This window comes from Leopardus geoffroyi, chromosome C2 (assembly GCF_018350155.1).
Source record: "Leopardus geoffroyi isolate Oge1 chromosome C2, O.geoffroyi_Oge1_pat1.0, whole genome shotgun sequence".
In the NCBI taxonomy this organism is placed as follows: domain Eukaryota; kingdom Metazoa; phylum Chordata; class Mammalia; order Carnivora; family Felidae; genus Leopardus; species Leopardus geoffroyi.
Genome location: NC_059333.1, coordinates 111,706,685 through 111,720,468, shown reverse-complemented (window position 1 = coordinate 111,720,468; position 13,784 = coordinate 111,706,685). Strand labels below are relative to the sequence as shown.

Below are 13,784 nucleotides of genomic sequence, written 5' to 3'. Positions count from 1 at the left end.
GGCCCCTCTGCGTCTTGTGGGGGGGGGGGAGCGAATTTCCCTTTGTGGTATCAGAGCCAGGGGCTAGTGGTTTTCCTTTGGGTATTTTTTAAGACAACACTATCATGTAACATCTGGGACCAGAAAGAGATCTTTATGGTATATATTTTATAGATCTTTTCTTCTTAGATTTTCTTTTTCCTCTAATTAGTAAATGGCCAAGAAGTGCTAGATTCCTGTGTGAGCCCCTTTAAACATATGCTTGAAACATTAGTAATTCATTTTCCAGTTACACTTAAATACAATTTGGAAGTGCACTGTTTAAAACTTTGATACACTCAAGCCCTGAAAACGAGTTTTTCAAGAGGTGTGATACTTAAGGAAGTCCCAACCTACATTGCCAAGGTATTTACAAGGGCTCATTGTGACTAATCACTTTAACCTAAAGGAATAGGATTGGTCATAAAACCCCCAAATCATACCTTAATTACTTGGGAGTTGTAATGGACCTTTACCTCTATCTCTATAAAGCTGTACTTAACATATTTATTTCTAAAATAATAAAGCGCTGCCTCTGATCTTCAAAAGTACTGGACGGGGGGGGGGGTGGATTTGGGGAGCTTGTGTTGCCCGTCGGTGGTAGGAATCAAGGTAAATAGTGCGAAGCAATATGAAATACTGATACTCTGCTTATAAGGCCCTTTTAGAAATTAAGTTACCAATAACCTCAGTTGATTCCAACTGGGTTAATTTAAAAATATTGAAATAGACGCTCAGAAGCAGACTAGAAGGACAGAAAGACTCTCCCTGCCCCCCTCCCAACCCTCCCTCCTTCTAAAGCTCTCACTCTGAGTAGCAGGTTCCAGCAAGTGCCTGGAATCTAGTCTCTTTGAGGAGAGGAGCACTACCACAGCAGGGCGTTCCCAGCTGGGGACTGAGGGCTGCTAGGAACCTGCAGACACCTGGCGTGGTTCTTCAGGGCTCTAGAGACTTCTGTCTTGGGCTGTACGCAAAGGCTGCGAGCAGTCAGAAGGGTTTCCTGTGTGTCAGCAACTTCACTTTGCCGGATAGCTGGCGGAAGAGCGAGGGAGCACTCCCGGGCCAATCGCTCCCCAGCAGCCAGCCGGACCCGTGCGCCCCCTCGCCGCCTCTGGTAGCTGCGGAGGGGGAGAGGCTGAGCGCGGTCGCTCGGTCACGGTGAAGATCTCCACAGAAGCCTCTTCTGACTCCAGGCGGACGCCCGGGAAAGCGCTGGCTAACCACGGGTCTGGCTCCGCCAGGCACGCCCCTAGCCTCCCGGGAGCGGTCTCACCCGGGTGCCCAAACTCCGCCCACCCTCGCAGGGAGCCCGCCTGCCCCCTGCACTCACCCGAGCGGGGCCTTGAGGAGGGGCCGCGAGCTGCACGGAGGCTGAACACAACACAGAAGCGCACGGGTGTGCGGTGACGCGCGCGCTCCGATGGCCCCCAGAGGCTGAGCACTGGGGGCCGTGGAGGAAACGGCGCGGGGCCCTGAAATGAGCTGCTTGATCGCAAGGTAGGGAGAAAAGAAGATGCCCAACCCAACTTGATCTTTGGGGACAGCCAGCTGGGGAGTGCCTTTGTCCCCCACTGAGTGCGGCACTGCGAGTTTGGCTCGACCTCGGGCACACGCGCTCTGAGCTCTCCGGTGCGGACTCGCGGCCCCTCGGGAAGGCTCAGTCGGAAAGTTGTCGGTGCCCCGTGCGCTCTATTGCATAACCTCAGCACGGTGGCCAGGCGGGGAAGTTGGTGGCCCGGCCGCCAGCCCAGCTTGGTCTCGGCGGCGGGGTGGATTTCATGACCCGCAGGGCCGGAGCCGGCGTGGGCGAGCCCGCGTGTGCCCCCTCCGGTGGGGATCCCGCGCACCCGCTGCCTTCAGCTCACGCGCTGTTCCGATGCTCGGTGCGCCCTTGGCGGCTGCCGCCCTCTCACCGCTGCTTGCCCCTAGGAGCCGCCGCGTGAGTCTGGGAAGAGAGAATGACCGAGGGGCCGTGGCCGGCTGTCCCCAACGGGACGGACGCTACCTTCCTGGCTGGCCCGGGCTGGCCCTGGGGGAACAGCACGGCAGCCTCCACGGCTGCGGTGGCGGCAGCCTCCTTCGCCTGCTCGCTGACCAAGACGGGCTTCCAGTTCTACTACCTGCCGGCTGTCTACATCTTGGTGTTCATTATCGGCTTCCTGGGCAACAGCGTGGCCATCTGGATGTTCGTCTTCCACATGAAGCCGTGGAGCGGCATCTCCGTGTACATGTTCAACTTGGCCCTGGCCGACTTCTTGTACGTCCTGACGCTGCCCGCTCTCATCTTCTACTACTTCAACAAGACAGACTGGATCTTTGGGGACGCCATGTGTAAGCTGCAGAGGTTCATCTTCCATGTGAACCTCTACGGCAGCATCTTGTTCCTAACCTGCATCAGCGCGCACCGGTACAGCGGCGTGGTGTACCCCCTCAAGTCTCTGGGCAGGCTCAAGAAGAAGAACGCGGTCTACATCAGCGTGCTGGTGTGGCTCATCGTGGTGGTGGGGATCTCGCCCATCCTCTTCTACTCCGGTACCCAGGTCCGGAAAAACAAAACCATCACCTGCTACGACACCACCTCAGACGAGTACCTGCGAAGTTATTTTATCTACAGCATGTGCACGACTGTGGCCATGTTCTGTGTCCCCTTGGTGCTAATTCTGGGCTGTTACGGATTGATTGTGAGAGCTCTGATCTACAACGACCTGGACAACTCGCCGCTGAGGAGGAAATCCATTTACTTGGTGATTATTGTACTGACTGTTTTCGCTGTCTCTTACATCCCTTTCCATGTGATGAAAACAATGAATTTGCGGGCCCGGCTGGATTTTCAGACACCAGAAATGTGTGCTTTCAATGACAGGGTTTATGCCACTTACCAGGTGACACGAGGTCTAGCAAGTCTCAACAGTTGTGTGGACCCCATTCTCTATTTCTTGGCAGGAGATACTTTCAGAAGGAGACTGTCCCGGGCCACCAGGAAGGCTTCCAGAAGAAGTGAGGCCAACTTGCAATCCAAGAGTGAAGACATGACCCTCAATATTTTATCTGAGTTCAAACAGAATGGAGATACAAGCTTGTGAAGATACAAGAATCACCGAAAACCCACTTTTGTAACATGGTAGGATGCTTAATACAGCCAAAGGCTTTCTTCCTTCCCCTTTAAGTGTCTAGTAAGTTGAGAGAAAAATCAGTCCAAGAGACTAGGAAGTTAAAAAACCAAGAAAAACAAGAGAAACACCCACCCCCACACTTAGCATGTTGGGGGTTCACTTTCAAGGCCTCCGTTTCTAACTAAAAGTATGTAAAATAAAATTATACTATCCTAGTTAAACATTTACTTTCTCATCTGCCCTTAGAATTTATAAGCCATTCTGCTTAAATGCACTGAGTACTAGCCCTATTTTGATATTAATAATTTCTCTAAGAGAACTGATCACTTGAAACTGAGTTGTCAGTGATCCATGGTGGGAACAAGCTGAAACTCGACATTCTCAAAGTTAACACAGTACAGCAAAAATGCTAAACTCAATTCATTGAATATCAGATGAAGAGATCTCAGCTGGGTGTCCCTTTGGTCCTCTAAACATAAGTGGTGGCTGGCTGGGTTTCTTTGGAGAATTGAATAGCAAAGTCACTTCTTTTAAAAACCTAAAAAGTGATTATTTCCCATTTACTTGTAGAAAACTGCTCACTGTTAAGTGTTAAATGTTTGGTGTTAGAAGCCTGCATAAATTACCTTACAGGTAAATTGCTTTAGGAACAATCAAAGTTCATGTACGTTCCGTGTAAACACTGAACTCTTAGACTTCCTGTGATAAAGAACATTTATTTGTACCACTGTTGTGCAATGCCTTAGGAGTTTGGGTTCCAGTACAAATGTTCACTCATAGCTGTAAAAACAATGTAAAAAAAAATCACAGATAAATTACAGACCAAGGTTGAGGAATGTTGGACAAGACGATGATGATACTATCAGAGGGAGATGGTTGACAGTTATTCACAATGCAAGGTTGTAAACATATTCTCAAACAAGGGAGTGAGGAAAAGACAACTTTTCTTTTTTTTTTTTCTTTTTTTTAGAGGAGACTATTTTAAAATAAGGACGTTAAGTGGTGTAAAGCTTTTTCTTTGCCTCTTAAAAATAATGGGAAAATGTGATTTGCAAAAAAGGCAGTACACTTTGTACAATTTATGTTGATAGAATGAAAAGCTGTAATTATTAAATGGATCTTACATCTTCATATTTAAAGGGGAAAAAAACTGCAACTATAGGGGAAAGGGAAACACAGAGAATTGTATCTATGGGCTGCCTAAGGTACCATACCACTGAAAAGTTCTGGAAACTACACATCAGGCTAATAGTTTAAGAGAAAACTACTGGTCGTTTATTTTATTTCCTCTGCCAGGCACAAGTGAAAGCTTCAGTAATTTTAATAAGTTTTCAATGAATATTGAATTTAAATGAATAGTGAATATTGCATTTCTAGCCACTGAATCAGGTCAAATTTTGTATGATGGAGAATAGTTAAGGGGAGGGAACACAATTTCTAACTCGTAACAAATCTAGCATCAACAGAATTTCTGTCAAAATTAGCCTCAATGAAAGCCAATCTTATAGCTTGCAACTGTTGGTGAAATAACTTGTTGGAAAGCATTTGGTAAGTAAAGCAATTTGGAGGCTGTCTTCAGGCAAGAAGCTGTGAGATGTAGGGACGGGACAATGGGGGCTTGATTTCAGTTGTTGTAGTGCCCGAGTAGCCTGTGCATTTGTGAGACATTCATAGACTTGCTTCAGTTTATCCAGTCTCGGGCCACTAACATCAATGAAGAAAAGCAGTGTTAAGCCTTACTAAAAAGTGTTGTTTTTTAATATATATATTTATGTGTTGGTTAATGCACAGAATTACAGAAGCCGTATCAAAAAGAAACCAGGTAGATGTCCTACCTCCACTGCCCCAATTTTGAGGAAGGAAGTTAGCCAAGGTTCTCTTGGTTAGGATCCTCCAAAGCATTCACTAAAAGAAAAGGTATAAAATAGATCATTACTGTATTATCCCTGCTAAGCATCATGATCAGTGCCACAAGATTAATATCACTACACTGACCAAGATGGAAATTTCAAACCCTGTATCAGTCTTGAACTCACAAGCTAAAGGTATGCATTTGTATAGTATTTCCTCACCATTCACTTCGGTTTTCTTTCTTTCAGGTCTTGGGATGCCAGCATGGTTGAATACATGTTCCACACATTGTTTCAGCTCCCAGAGAGCTTTCTTTTGGAGTGTGGATCCAGTGAGGTGGCCAGTGCCTGGAAAAGCCCTTTTACTTCTTGGCATGTTTTTTCCAGTGTTTCTTCTTCATACATCACACAGTGGACCATGATAACTTGTGAATACATGCCAAATAGTAACAAGAACGATCTTGCCCAACCCCTTCTAGGCACAAAGTGGTCTCTGGGTAAAAACATGCAGAGGGTCAAGACTATTGGCTAGAGATCTGATAACGTGATGATGTAAGCAGGTATTTTAATGGTAAAGGCAGGAATCTATTGGCGTTTGGATGAAAGCACTGCCAAAATTATCGAACTAAATTTCACACTACAAAACTATTTTAATGCAAAGTTGAAGGTAGTTTATGGCTTACCGGGTGGCATCTTTGACTCTTTAAACATCACTGTACACTTGGATTAAAATGATAAAAAGACAGACCAAGAAGAGATACAGCAAAGGGTAGGTCTCAGAATTAAAAACATGACCTCACCACTCAGCCAACTGTGGAACTCTTGGCCCATTCAATACCATTCTCCATGGATTAAAAAAGTTGGATGATATCCATCTGTTGGAACCTCAGCGGATGTGGTAAAGCCTGAAAACTACAGCCAGCCAGAGGTGCGTGAAATCTGCTACTGTATTTTCCAGGACTCTTTGATTCCAGTCCTTGGCTAAAAATTCTCACAAAGTTCACCAATCATGATGTGGACCTATGACCCATAAGTTTTCTCAATCGACTCCAAACAGTACAGTAAACTGCCTTTGGGTACAAGAGATGTCCGTGCTCAGAGCAGCTGGAATTGGACTAGTGAAAATAAAGATATGTAAGTAGTTAGGAATCGACTAAAGCTTTAACTTAGCTGAGCACAGTGTAACTAACATAGTATTTATGGATGAAGCTCACAGTCCTTCAGTTGTACAGATTGGAAAACTTTTTTGCAAGATCAAATATGCTGATGTAAGATTATATTTATTATGATGTATAATAGGTCACACTCGTGTATTTTACATAATGTGTTGCATAGATAAAATGAATTACTGTATAGTATGCTTTTCAAATATCAGTATCTTGAAATGTTCAAGTCTTAAGATTTTGATCTAAAATATGAATGTTTTATGATAAAAGTGGTTAATTTTCTCTAGAAATGCTTTTGCATGTTTACCTTTTTATTTAGGGTTCTATATATACACACAATTGGGTGTCAAACTCTCATAAGCTCAATAGCAAATACAAAATATCTTTGCCAGACTAAGACTTACTGTCTATATTTTATATGACATAGTCAAGTTTCTATTGTCTTTAAAGAACATTTAGAATTGTGCCCCCAAATATGGTTGAAGCTTCCATTTCTAATGCAAAACCTTGTCCTAAATTCAAAGTAGATCTTACGTTTTAGAAGTCTGGAGGAATGGGCATTACAGATATATCAGAATTTAAAGAAAACCTAGGAAAATCGGGAGAGAAAAAGGCAGCTGGTGCAATCAGTTACTGTCCTCAGTTCTGCTTACATTGTTGTAATCGTGTACTCTTAATTTCTTTGAGATGGAGTTTCTAAGTAACACACTACCACCAAGTTCACGACTGCTATTTAATGTTTTAGGTGTTCAGTTGGTAACTTGAATTTCAAGTTTTATAGTGATAACTGTGTATGATTTGGCTGCTGAATTGTTACAATTTTTTATTATGTTGTACATTGTATCATACACATCATTACAAATTAATATGAAGGGGAATATATGTTACATATCAAAATTTGTGACTGAATTCTAGTATGTTTTTGCATTTTTGCAAAAATGTTTATTTTTATATTATCTGTGATTTTAACATAGTTGGACTAGATTTCTTTGTGATTAGTAGTTTCATTGAATGAGCAGTATGGAAACAGTGTTACTTGACATTTTAAGCCTTCTCAGGTTTATCTAAATCAATGGTAGCTTAACAAATTCCAGACTAACTGTATGTAATTGTGTTTTTAATAAAAGGAATGTATATTTCCTATAATTTTGCATGCGTGAGTGTACAATATTGTGTTTGTATATGTGTTCTAAGGCATGCAGTAACTTTGTATCTGCTATTTATAATAGGAAAGCTTTGATATGATCACCATCAACAGAATTGAACCTACTATAGACAATTAAAACTGAAAGTCTCAATAAAACTATGAAATGTGATTGGATGGCTTTCATGTTATTATTATAGTGTTAAAACTCCTAACTTTCACCAAACTTTGACATACACTATGCTGACTGACACAGTATGTATTTCTTAAGCTGTGGCCTAGGGAAATGTCAAAGAATTCTGGTATAGGCTAATTTATAAGATTATCATTATTTATGTTGAGGAAAAATACAGAATCAATACCTATCTTCATACTAGTTTTAAATGTTAGCTATAATCTTTTCTCCTTTAATTTTTAATCCATAGAAGTGATAATACTAATAATTCTTTGTGGTTTCTGCTTATCCATTAGCCTATATTGCCTGCATCTTTCAATTTTATTAAAATATATGTCGAGGGGCCCCTGGGTGGCGCAGTCGGTTAAGCGTCCGACTTCAGCCAGGTCACGATCTCGCGGTCCGTGAGTTCGAGCCCCGCGTCAGGCTCTGGGCTGATGGCTCGGAGCCTGGAGCCTGTTTCCGATTCTGTGTCTCCCTCTCTCTCTGCCCCTCCCCCGTTCATGCTCTGTCTCTCTCTGTCCCAAAAATAAATAAACGTTGAAAAAAAAAATTTTATAAAATATATGTCGAGTCTTGTATAGTGATAAAGTGTAGAGTGGAAGGGAAGCATGCTTAAACCATTACCTTTTTTTTTCCTTGGCAGAGAAGGTAAGTGCACAATGGGCCCGTGTTGAGTTTTCTGGTCGTCTGCTGAGACAGGTGCTCCGTCACAGAATCCTGTGGGTAGTAAACTGTAAATTACTTGCAGCTTTAAGGTACAGTTTTAACTCCTTAATGAGCTATACTAGAATCTTCCCTTATTAAAATCAGCTAGGTAGAGTTTTGTGGGTGTGTATGTTTATTTAGTGCATACACAGAAATAATACAGAAAGTCATTTTTGCTGATTTAAGAATTTACCACGAAGCTGTGAGAATGTTTTGATTTTCAAAGTCACGTTGGGATTAGAGTCAGACAGAGAACCTTCATTCCCTGTAAGTAAATACTCCTGCTTTTAAATTCTTTTATTTTAATAAGCAAAAAGTTTATGCTCTTTTCAGAATGCTGAGAATTTTGCCCCCAGATATGGTCAGAGTTCCCAGTTCCAAATGTAAAAAAAAATTCAAAGTAGATCTGTTATGGTTTAGAAGTCTGATGGGATGAGGCATGAAAGATACAACAGATGTCACTACACATCCATACTGATGTTACTCCCATGCTTACTTGCTTTAACCCTATAAGGTTATGCTGCTTTGGGGTGGACCCTGGGGACTGACATCTTCAACTAGCATAGTTGCTGGGACAGATCCGTGGATGCAGTCAGGCCCTGGGGCTGAGCAGCTGACAGTATTGCAGCCCCTTAAAAATAGACATGGATAAAGGCGTAGGACCACAGGAGGCATGTGGGGCCAGTCAGTACTGCACACAGAGGAAAAATGCACTGCCTTTCCAGATTACCTGATGAGGAAAAATCACCAGTATCAAGGTGGGAAATCCTCAATCCACTGAAACAGAGGCCGTGGAGATGATCTGATTTAATCCTATCACCTTGGTTTGATGGTGAGAGTACAGGTTTCCATTCAAAAGTGGAGCAACAAGGAACTCAGGATTCTCACTCCTGCTTGAACATTCCTTTCACATTGCAGGACTCTTCAAACTGTAGATTTTGACCCATTAGTGGGTGATGATGAGCTCTCTTTAACAAAATAAAACAGACCAGACTCCATTACTCAGTAAGGCTTTGTGATTTTCATTTCAGAAACACATGCTATATTGATACAAGTAACATGTTATTTGTATGTACTTGTGTCTTGGGTCACAGTGGGCATTTCTTAGAGGTCATTTGATTTCTCTGAGGACCTAGTCAAAAAACGTAAACTACACTACTCAGTACAGGTATGGGGTTACAAGAATAGGGTATGATTTTTTTTTTTTCAAAATGACTTTTAAATAAAGAGGGACTTGGTTGTTAATTTTGTTATATGTGTCCTCTTTTTACAATACTTCTTAAGATCACATTTGGAACTCCCAAAGAAACAGCATTCAGCTTACATTTTACATCTAAGCTTACATCAGCAAGGAGAGCTATTTGTAGCATAGATACTATAATTGAAACAGATGTATGTAAACTTTGAAGCTTAGCTCTTCATACTAGTCTCATTGGTATGAAAAGTTAACAGTAAAACAGTAAATGTCCACTATGTTCAAGAGTAGCAGCTTTGCACTCAAAATCTTAGGTTTGAACCAAATTCTACCACTTGTTACTTGTGTACCTCGGACAGTTGCTTACCTCTTCTGGCTTTGTGTTCAATTATAAATTGGGCATAAAATGGCAGCTCAAAGATGTTGGGAGAATTACATGAAATAAAAAAATGCAAGGCACTTCACAATATACCCTCAATAAATGTCAGGTATATCATTCTTGAGGCTGCTAAGGACTTTGCCACCCCATATGCTGTTTTGTTGCTGTTGTTTGTTTCTATTACTGTTTTTATTTCTGTTATATTCTTTCATGCCGTGGAGACTTTGTGGGTCTCCTAGAATTTCTTGTTGTGGACTTGAGTGCATATATTTTCTTTTGGACTCTCCATTGAATATCTGAGGTCAGGTAATAAGCAAGTGTTCAACTTTTTTGATGTTTTTCATTGTGATATACACTGTGTGGGACAAAGAGATGCAAATCAAAATGTGTGCAGCTAAAAATATATCAACAAGAAGAGTATGCTGACCTTTTTAGCTGGGCTTCACCTCTCAGATTCAGTCTATTTTCAGTTGCCACAGTCCAAAGTCTGATCTTCAGTTTTGCAGATACAGAAACTTGATCTCAACAGTTCACCTAGAGTTCACCAACTCTGGAGCACTGACTCACACCAAGAAAACTGACAAGAGAATCATTTACCAACCAGAACACCAGTTTATGAATATACCATGGCTACATCCCAGTCACAGTAAGACATATGCCTGTTGTTCAATTTAATTATAGATCAAGAAAGTTGCCTACAGAGATTAAAATAAAAACACAGAGGTGATATTCTTGAATGGCATTTTCAGTGAGAGAGATAATCTGAAAGAATTGCCTATCCCTGAAGACACTGGTTATAATAATCAGTATCCATCCTGTATATGAAAAAATTCTGCCTCGCTGAAATAGCTTAGCATGTAGATTTCACATTTGCTTATTTTCTTTTAAAATCAGTCACCATCATTATTACTACTTTCCTTGCAAAATGTAGTTTAGTAATATCTCCCTGTTGTGGTGTGGTGGTATTTAAGCCTACAGTGCTTGCTAAGTTGGAGATATCTAAAAGATATGCAGTCAGAAACATACACTATGTCATTACAAATGCCATTCCGAAGTTCAGGACAAAGTTGTAGCAAAAGATAGAGGTTTGGAAATTGTCCATTCACAAATGATAACTACGGGGAGGGGGTAAACCATAGGCCTACCGACATTGGGATGACAGAGGAGAATACTCAACAGAAAGAACTGGAATCCTAGAAGATTCACAACAGCCTCCTAAGGAAATCGGTCTCAGAAGAGAGTTTCAGTGAGGAGGTAAGTCTGTGTCACTTGTTACAGAAAGGACTATCAAGAGTCTGTTAGATTCATAAAAATAGTAATTATTTCTGATCACTAAAGTGTTTTGGTGAAGAGATTGAGGAAAACAAATTAGTACTTTGAGGAGAAAACAGAGACAGAAAAAGCTATAAAGAGACATTGCTTGATAATGCCAAAGGGAAAATGTCCATGGGGGAAATTGAAGTAGATGGATGACATCAAAAGGACAAAGGGGAGGAGCACCTGGGTGGCTTAGTCAGTTAAGCATCCGACTGTTGGTTTTGGCTCAGGTCATGATCTCATGGTCGTGAGTTTGAGCCCAGGATCGGGCTCTGCATTGACAGAGTAGAACCTACTTGGGATTCTCTCTCTCCCTCTTTCTCTGCCCCTCCCCAGCTTGTGCCCTCTCAGTAAATAAAACTTAAAAAAAAAAAAAAGAAAAGAAAAAGACAAAGGGGAAGGCGTAGTCTAGGGAAGGAGTGGATGTGGGTACTGAAGTTGAACACCATCATAGTAGAGGACAGAAGTTAACTGTGAGGCTAGGGCATTGGCTGGGTCACTAGGTGATACGAATATTATAGGGCAAAAAGATTACAGGGTCAGATATGAAGGTTGGTAGATGGCAGCAATGAGTAAGAGGGCAACTAGCGGGAGCTAGAATACCTATCCCTTCTCTAGTGTGTAAAGGTGGCAAGATAAAAGTGGCCTCTATGGGGAAAATGAGTAAGGGAGATATTTTACTGAGGAGTTGTTAGCAGCTTTTAGGAAGAGATGGTTGTGAGTATAGAACCTTCCTTTGGAAGGAATTGTGTCTCTACACCACAGTCCCAAAAAAGGGAAGAGATATATATGGTCAATAAAGGGTAGAAATGGGAGGAGAGGGGAGTGAACTGGAGGAGAGTAGTTTTGTGACAAGGAAACTTGTACCAAAGGGGTCATATTAGACCATGAGGACAAAAAAGGAAGGTTGTGGAAAGACCTAATATTTCATTAGGGTGTAAATAACCAATATTCCATTAGCAACTTTGGCAATAAGTTTCCCCATAGTCAAAACAGATTGTTCTCAAATTGATGGAATTGGGGAAAAGGGAATGGATTAGCCTTAGGCATTGAGAGCTGTGCAGTGTTTTAAAACATGACTGCAAATTCACTGCCGTTTCTCTAACAACTGTGATGTAGGGTCCCTCTCCTTGGTTCTGAGAGGGTTTGTGGTTATTTTGACCAATAGAATATGACTTCTAAGCCTGAGTCATAGAAAGCTACATAGCTTCTGCCTTGTTCGGAACATTCTCTCTTGGAGCTCAGAATTACTCTGTAAGAAGCTAACTACCTTGTGGCCACAGGGTGCTGAAAAGAGAAGTGTAGGGATATAGGTGAGGGGTGTGGGGAGACAGAGCATTCACAAGCCAAAGAGCCTCTAGCCATTCAAATCCTACCAGCTCACATACCAGACAAGTACGTGAAGAAGACTTTGATCCAAATACCCTGCCATTCTGGTCACTCCTAGCTGCTTGAGTCTTCTCAGCTGAGGCCTCAGACATCATAGGACAAAGACAAGGCACCTTGGCTGAGACTTGTGTGAAAAACCTATAAGGAAAATAAAACCATGGTTATTTATGTCTTCTGGGATAGTTTGTTACACAGCAATAGACATGGCCTAAGACAGACTATAATGCCAATGTTGTGTCATTTCCCACAGTCAGTGTTTTTGTTTATCCTCAGGTAGGTGTGGCCAGGGTAGGGATGGGGCTGATTTAGGAATATATGGTGTATTCCCATGCAGGAATGGCATTCAATTAACACACAGGAACAGACTAATGGATGTTTGGTGAGATGTCCATTCAGATTGGTTAAAGTTTGTGCCTAATCATGAGATAATATTTTTACTATATCCCTTGACTCCAAAACAGTGACATGAATATAGAAGGTACTTAGATTGGCACAAAAATGTCTGTGAACAGAGAACAGTTAAGAGGTAAGTTTTATCAATCTGTGAGTGTAAAAGGATTTCACAGAGAAGAGAATTTTAGCTGAACTAGAATGGACTGAGAAAATATATTCATGAAGGTATATGTTACACAGTTGGGTTTAAAGGCAGGATGGAATTTAATATTCAGGAGGAAGAAGGGAAGGTATCAGCCTCGTTTTTGTTTGTTTTATCTGGAGGTTGGGATATGAAGAAAACAATGAGCAAAGGCAATGGGTTGCAAAGAGGGTGGCCTTAGGTAGAAGAAAGGGAGAAAATAGACTCACTATGGGCTCAGAGGGTGAAACGAGTTAAGGTTAACTAGGCAAAATAACACCGCAGAGTGAAAGAACAAGCAAAGAGGTTTGAATTTACTGTATTAGGCAATAGAAATCCATGAAAAATTTTAAATTCAGGAAATGGCCTTGCAGAGAATCTGGCAAGGGAGGCAGCAACCTCCTAAGACACTGTTGTTCCCAGGAGGACATTCAAAGACCGTTGGTGGTGGTGGTGGCAGTGGAAGGAGACAGAAGCGTGAAATATTTTGTAGGAAGAAATAACAGCTGTGGTGTGTGAGTGCAATGGAGAAAAGGAAAAGCCAATGATGACCGAGGTTCCATCTGGAGAATCAGGAATAATGGTGTTAATTCTGATGGAAATGGAGTATTGGAAAGGAAAGCAGAGGTGTACAAAATGTGAATATAGTGTGTAAACCTTGAGGTCTCCTCTGCAAGAAGCATTCCACTTATTTTTCTATGCTTCACCTTAATGTTTTGAGCCTCTCTTCACTAATCTGGCATAGTTTTAATTTCA

At 41.8% G+C, this 13,784-nt stretch overlaps 1 protein-coding gene and 2 long non-coding RNA genes across 4 annotated transcripts; 1 reads left to right on the top strand and 2 right to left on the bottom strand.

Moving 5' to 3' along the window:
• Nucleotides 1–1,400: 1,400 nt before the first annotated feature.
• P2RY1 (purinergic receptor P2Y1) lies at nt 1,401–7,463 on the top strand. The gene is made up of 3 exons (XM_045503208.1): nt 1,401–1,515; nt 1,948–3,139; nt 5,231–7,463. The coding sequence occupies exon 2, from the start codon at nt 1,977–1,979 to the stop codon at nt 3,099–3,101; it is 1,125 nt and encodes a 374-aa protein (XP_045359164.1). The 5' UTR covers nt 1,401–1,515; nt 1,948–1,976; the 3' UTR covers nt 3,102–3,139; nt 5,231–7,463.
• LOC123611376 lies at nt 3,459–5,319 on the bottom strand. Of its 2 annotated transcripts, XR_006718630.1 has the most exons (3): nt 5,204–5,319; nt 4,967–5,036; nt 3,459–3,911 (listed from the first exon to the last, which is right to left on the bottom strand). It is a non-coding gene; the product is annotated as an uncharacterized LOC123611376 (long non-coding RNA). The 2 variants fall into 2 exon arrangements; XR_006718631.1 differs by lacking the exon at nt 3,459–3,911 and having other exon boundaries at nt 4,891–5,036.
• A 620-nt stretch (nt 7,464–8,083) lies between the features above and the next one.
• Nucleotides 8,084–11,031, bottom strand: LOC123576166. Its single transcript, XR_006701200.1, has 3 exons — nt 10,176–11,031; nt 8,905–9,142; nt 8,084–8,186 (listed from the first exon to the last, which is right to left on the bottom strand). It is a non-coding gene; the product is annotated as an uncharacterized LOC123576166 (long non-coding RNA).
• Between the last annotated feature and the right edge of the window lie 2,753 nt (nt 11,032–13,784).

What these genes read in the sequence shown, in the direction of transcription:
- P2RY1 (XM_045503208.1), top strand. Translation starts at nt 1,977, where the DNA reads ATGACCGAGGGGCCGTGGCCGGCTGTCCCCAACGGGACGGACGCTACC.